The sequence below is a fragment of the Octopus bimaculoides genome, chromosome 19 (assembly GCF_001194135.2).
Source record: "Octopus bimaculoides isolate UCB-OBI-ISO-001 chromosome 19, ASM119413v2, whole genome shotgun sequence".
NCBI classification, from domain to species: domain Eukaryota; kingdom Metazoa; phylum Mollusca; class Cephalopoda; order Octopoda; family Octopodidae; genus Octopus; species Octopus bimaculoides.
Window position 1 is genome coordinate 7,209,476 of NC_068999.1, and position 5,465 is coordinate 7,214,940.

At 34.4% G+C, this 5,465-nt stretch overlaps 1 protein-coding gene across 1 annotated transcript in view; it reads left to right on the forward strand.

Moving 5' to 3' along the window:
- The window catches only part of LOC106867241 (pyroglutamylated RF-amide peptide receptor), a 173,343-nt gene that overhangs the window by 37,271 nt on the left and 130,607 nt on the right, over positions 1-5,465 (forward strand). Inside the window, exon 2 of the mRNA XM_052974678.1 lies at positions 166-1,140. Within this exon, the coding sequence (XP_052830638.1) occupies positions 814-1,140 (327 nt within the window). The 5' untranslated portion in view covers positions 166-813. The remainder of the gene's footprint in view (positions 1-165; positions 1,141-5,465) is intronic.

Below are 5,465 nucleotides of genomic sequence, written 5' to 3' on the forward strand. Positions count from 1 at the left end.
TTATTATTATTATTATTATTATTATTATTATTATTATTATTATTATTATTATTATTATTATTATTATCATCATTATTATCATCATCATCATTATTATTATTATTATTATCATTATTATTATTATTATTATTATTATTTTTTATTTATTTATTTTATTTATTCCAGATCTCATGGATTAATCTGAAAAAATCAACAGCAATCAAAGAGAATACAAATTACAAGCAAACAAAATTTGTCCAGTGTTTTTTCTCTTTTTCTTCCCAACCAAAAAAAAAAAAAAGAAATAAAAAAAATTCTGTAGACATATTCTTCCAAATATAGAATCGTGTCACAGAAAATGTTTCGGTTACGGCCATTTTTCTTTCTGATATTATTTTTGTTATTATTAGATAATTCACTCAACTATTAATTATGAATTTGTTCCAAGTGTAAATATAGACATTTCGTGGTGATGTTGTTGGTATACAAGGAATAACTCAAGTATTGGCGATCATTTTGTTTTTCAAGTTTCGGTTTACATATTTTCATTTTTTTCCATTTTTTTGTTAATTGGTCGATCAATCAATAAATGCTTAAATACATAAATCAACTAATCAGTCAAGTTAATAAATCAATTTGTTGGAACTTAAATAAAACAAAACTACTAACAACTTACAAGTCTAAAGTTTCCTGTTGTTAAGCAGAGAATCTAACGAAATATTGAAAAGTCGTCGAAGACAACATAACTGCTAACACCGCTATCACAATTCATATAACTGCAACTTTTGTTTGGATTTAAAGAGGCGAAACTACAAACTCACCAAAGAAAAGAGCATGATATTCTTAAACGTTAGTACAACCACCTCTTCGGTGTTGCCAAGCTTAAGCACGGAACCACTGGAAATAGAGGATAAGAGCAATGATAGCGAGGATTATATCTACATTTACGACTATAATACTTCTGTTAACCATTTACCACTGAAGGAGTTGATTCCTGTCTCTCTTATATACGGACTGGTCTACGTGTTCGGTCTGTTTGGCAACTTCCTGGTTATATTTACCATTCTGAAGTACCGTCACATGAGGAACATTACAAATGTCTTTCTGCTCAGCCTGTCTTCTGCCGATCTGCTGGTTATCTTAATCTGTGTACCTGTTAAGGTAAGTTCAGAAATTTATCTACCTTTAATCTTTTAACATAGGTGCAATAGCGGTTGTGTTGTTATGGAACTCGCTTTGTATCGTGGTTGTTTCAGGTTCGATCCCACTATGTGGCACCTTGGGCAAGTGTCTTGCATTTAATTCCTTGGTCGGCTCCTGGTCAAGGAGTAAATTTGGGAAACGGCAACTGTGTGGAAGTTCGTCGTATATTCATATTTATATATATATGTGTGTTTGTATATGTATGCATGTACGTGTGTGTGTGTATTTCTGTGATTGTCTTTGTCCCCCAACCGCTATAAGCTGTTGCTGGTTTGTTTATGTCTCTCGTAACTTAGCAGTGCATAAAAGACCGATAGAATAAATACCAGGTTGAAAAAATAAATACTAGGGTCAATTTGTTCGGCGGTGCCCTAGCATGGCCGAAGTCCAATGATTGAAACAAATAAAAGATAAGATGTGAAAGATAGTGATTTTTTTTGTATCCAAGCTGGCTTTTCTGTTGATAAATTGCGGCTCGTTTGTTCTTTACTTTTTGCCATAAACTATTCGCAAAAGCGCCGAATGTCCAGTTGATATAACGTCAGATATTCACGGGAGATGTCATACATTTTGTATCGCATTACAGATAATATGTTATATCCTTGATGAAATCATATCACTGTAAAATGTGTCAAATCAACTGATTTGAGTTCAATTCCAATTCCTGCTGTACTCCTGAGCACATTAGACAGCAAGTCGATGCCACTCGTTTCCGTTGGCTACATTTTTCTCTGCATCTGGTCGTGTTATATTGGCATCTCTCATATCAGTTGTGAATGTTCTGTGTCATGCAGTTTTCGGTCTTCCGCTATATTTCCATCCAGTGAAGACTGTTTTGGAATAGCATTGTTCTGGTCGTCGGGATACGTGACCTACTAGTTTTAATCTTCGTTATATGATGATTTCGTTAAGTGATCGTGTTGACTTTCTTGTAAACTTGCAAATATTTTACTGAACGAGTGTTTTACCCAGTCAATATACTGCCAAACAACCACAGGAAATGTCAGTTCGAGTCCTATCTCAAGCAATAAGCCATGTTTATGTTTAAGACAAATGATTCAATCTGTCTAGTTCTAGTTAGTTATAAACACATGCTACAGTATAAAAAACGACTGACGACATAACTGTGAGATTGGCGTATGAGCTATTATATAAGGCTTTGTATAACATTAATAATATGTATAGAAACTCGATACGGCACTAGCAGTGATATTTTGTCTTAGAAAAACTTCTCAAAAGGATTTGTGTGTTAAAGACACACGGCTTCGCTCAGAGCGTCAATAGAATACCAGGACACACTGTTTCGATATAATTCGGTCTCGTCAGTAACGAATACTCCGGGTTTTCTAAGCTAAACTGAAAATGCTTGTTTCGATACAGAAATCGGTAAACAAAACATTTACAGATTTGTGAAAAAGCTATGTATATAAGCTGTAATATTTTGTCACAGAGAAAGTTTCTCGAAGTCACTTGTGGGTTAGAAACTGAGATTCGATTTGAACGTCGGTGGATCGCTGGACACGATGTTTCGACATGATTTGGCCTCCTCAGGAACGAATACCCGGGATATTCCGAGCGATACCGAAAATGCTTTATCCGATATCGAAAACGGTAAACAAAATATTTACACATTTGTGCAAAACCTACCCAGGCTAGAACTGAATTAATGTGGGCTCTTGAAATGACACCGAGTCCAATAACTCTTGTGTGTTTGAAGAGAGATATGTTCTTTCAAGTTGGCTCTCCTTTTTGCATTCAATGGAGGCGATATGGCATCCAAAGATCAATGATTAATCGATATGTTTTCCAAACATATTTTGTTATGGAACCCTCATACGATTTTTAAAAAAAATGTGTAAGCTATAAAAATATTTTATGTACAACCTCTGCTGTTTCAATTTAAATAAAGCATTAAGTGAAATAAAAAAAAAAACTGTTTTAGAAAATGCATTCCTATACAATGACAACATCATAAAATGATTTATTATTTAGAAAATAGTGAATAGCGTATTTTTAAAAACGGAAATTCATTTTTATTAAGTTTTATTAACAGGAACCTTATTTCGCCGTGTTCTAGAATTTTTTTTTGGCAGGCCGTTATCTTTTTTGCCAGTAACAGTTTTAAGGAACTCTGATTTATGGAACTCCCTAATTAAATTAAACTAAGCGATGATGTTACTACAGACGATAATGTGACAAAATGTTGATCAGAATGCGCGTATATTGTTTCTCGGGGCTGTATTGTATTCAAGTCGAAATCATTTGACTGTCAACGACTCAATCCATTCAACTGAAAAGAATTATCACGATGTGATAGAAATGATCACTGCAAGCAATGGTTAGGCTGTAGAATTAATTGGCAAGTGGTTTTCTTTATTTGTTTACCCTTAGCGCTGGAATCTACAGTCTTCCACCAGTATATTTTGAAGAAAGGACAGTGCCACTTGAGGATTTCTTAATTGGTAATTCTTTATTGAGAATAAATGCTTAAATGTCTGAAATAAGTTGTTAATAAGATTATATTTTTGGAGAAAATATCGACCTCATTTTCAGAGAAAAAAAAACATTCGCTCAGTATTTACATCTACACTGGACATCGATCGGTTTAATATATGTTTTATTTGTCTGATTAGACTTCTGTTTAGAGACAGTGTTTGTAAAAATCACAGCTCGCTCGACACAACGTCGGCACACCACCAGACACCGACGTTTCAACTTGGTTTCGCCTGCTCAGGGATGAACATCCACTCAGTCATTCATTGCTTTTGTTCGAAATATGTCACCGTGAGAGCTTTCAATGACAGAATGCTTTAAAAAGGGGAAAATATAAACTGGACTATCTTTGAACGAGTGTGGCAGAATAATGGAGAATGCTGATAGACCGAGTGTCGGAATGAACTTTTGAGTCATGGTCGAAGCAGTCACGCTTCATTTATGATAAACAGACATTAATTCCACCATAAACACTAGTCTGGAAACAGATTAGTACCATCATGTATGAAAAGTACTGAAAAGTTCCATCTGGTTGAAAATTGATGAAACCTATATATATAATAAACGATTTATTTTAATCTAATACTATTTCAAGGGCACACATCGATTCAACATATGCCTGGCCAACTCCCTTACAGATTAGCAAATGTTTTCTTTGCTGATTTCTATTTGCAGACAGAAGTTCCATCATAATTCTGAATGATTTGGGGTAACGCTGTCCATCACTGATGAGGCGTAATCAAGTAGATGCCTGATGAGCCACCGACGTCATATCAATCGAACTGTGATTTCACACACAAAATCTCTAAACTGAAATTTTTCCGGAACAAATATTAAAAAAAAAAACATATCTAGTTTTTTTCTTCGTTTGTGTACACGTATATGATATACTCATATACGCCTATTCATTTTAATCTAATGCTGTTTCCAGTGAGCGTATCGATTCAAAGGAAGCCTAGACAGCTTCCGCACAACGCAGCATATGTTTGTTTTTGCTATTTTCTACACAGGAACACAACTCGGAATAACCGAAGATATCCGTTATTGAGGAGGCGAAACTAAATCTAAACAACGACGTCTGATGGTCTGCCTACGCCTTTCAGAACCACATGTGTTTTGAATATGTCAAAAAAATCTCTAAACAGAAAATCCTCTGGGGGGAAAATACTTGTAGCATTCTACGTTATTAGCTTAATAAACGATATATACACATCTTTATTTTTCACATCTTTATTTAAATCTAAAGTTATTTCAAGTGCATACATTGATTTAGTAAGAAAGTATTTGGATAATAACACATAAAAAGTATATTTGTGAAGAGACAAAGATCAAATATGTTATTATAGAATTTGACAAACTGCCAGCGATATATACACTGTTAGCGGAAATATTAGATCATTTTTCTTATTTGGTTCTGTTGCATTTTGATATGCGTTTGATACGTGAAAATGATAATCTCTGTAGTGCCACAAGAAATTAATTGGTTGAATTCGCCATTTTACTCGAATATGAGCTAAAAATGATTTTAATAGAGCGTTATCGTTACAAAATAGTTTTAGTAAATAGTTTCATAAAAAGGGATTCCATGAACAGGCACGGCCTGTTTTATAGTTGCTGGAGTGGCTGTGTTGTAAGTAGCTTGCTTACCAGCCACATGGTTCCGGGTTCATTCCCATTGCGTGGCACCTTAGGCAAGTGTCTTCTATTATAGCTTCAGGCCGACCAAAACCTTGTGAGTGGATGTGTTAGACAGAAACTGAAAGAAGCCCGTCGTATATATATATATATAT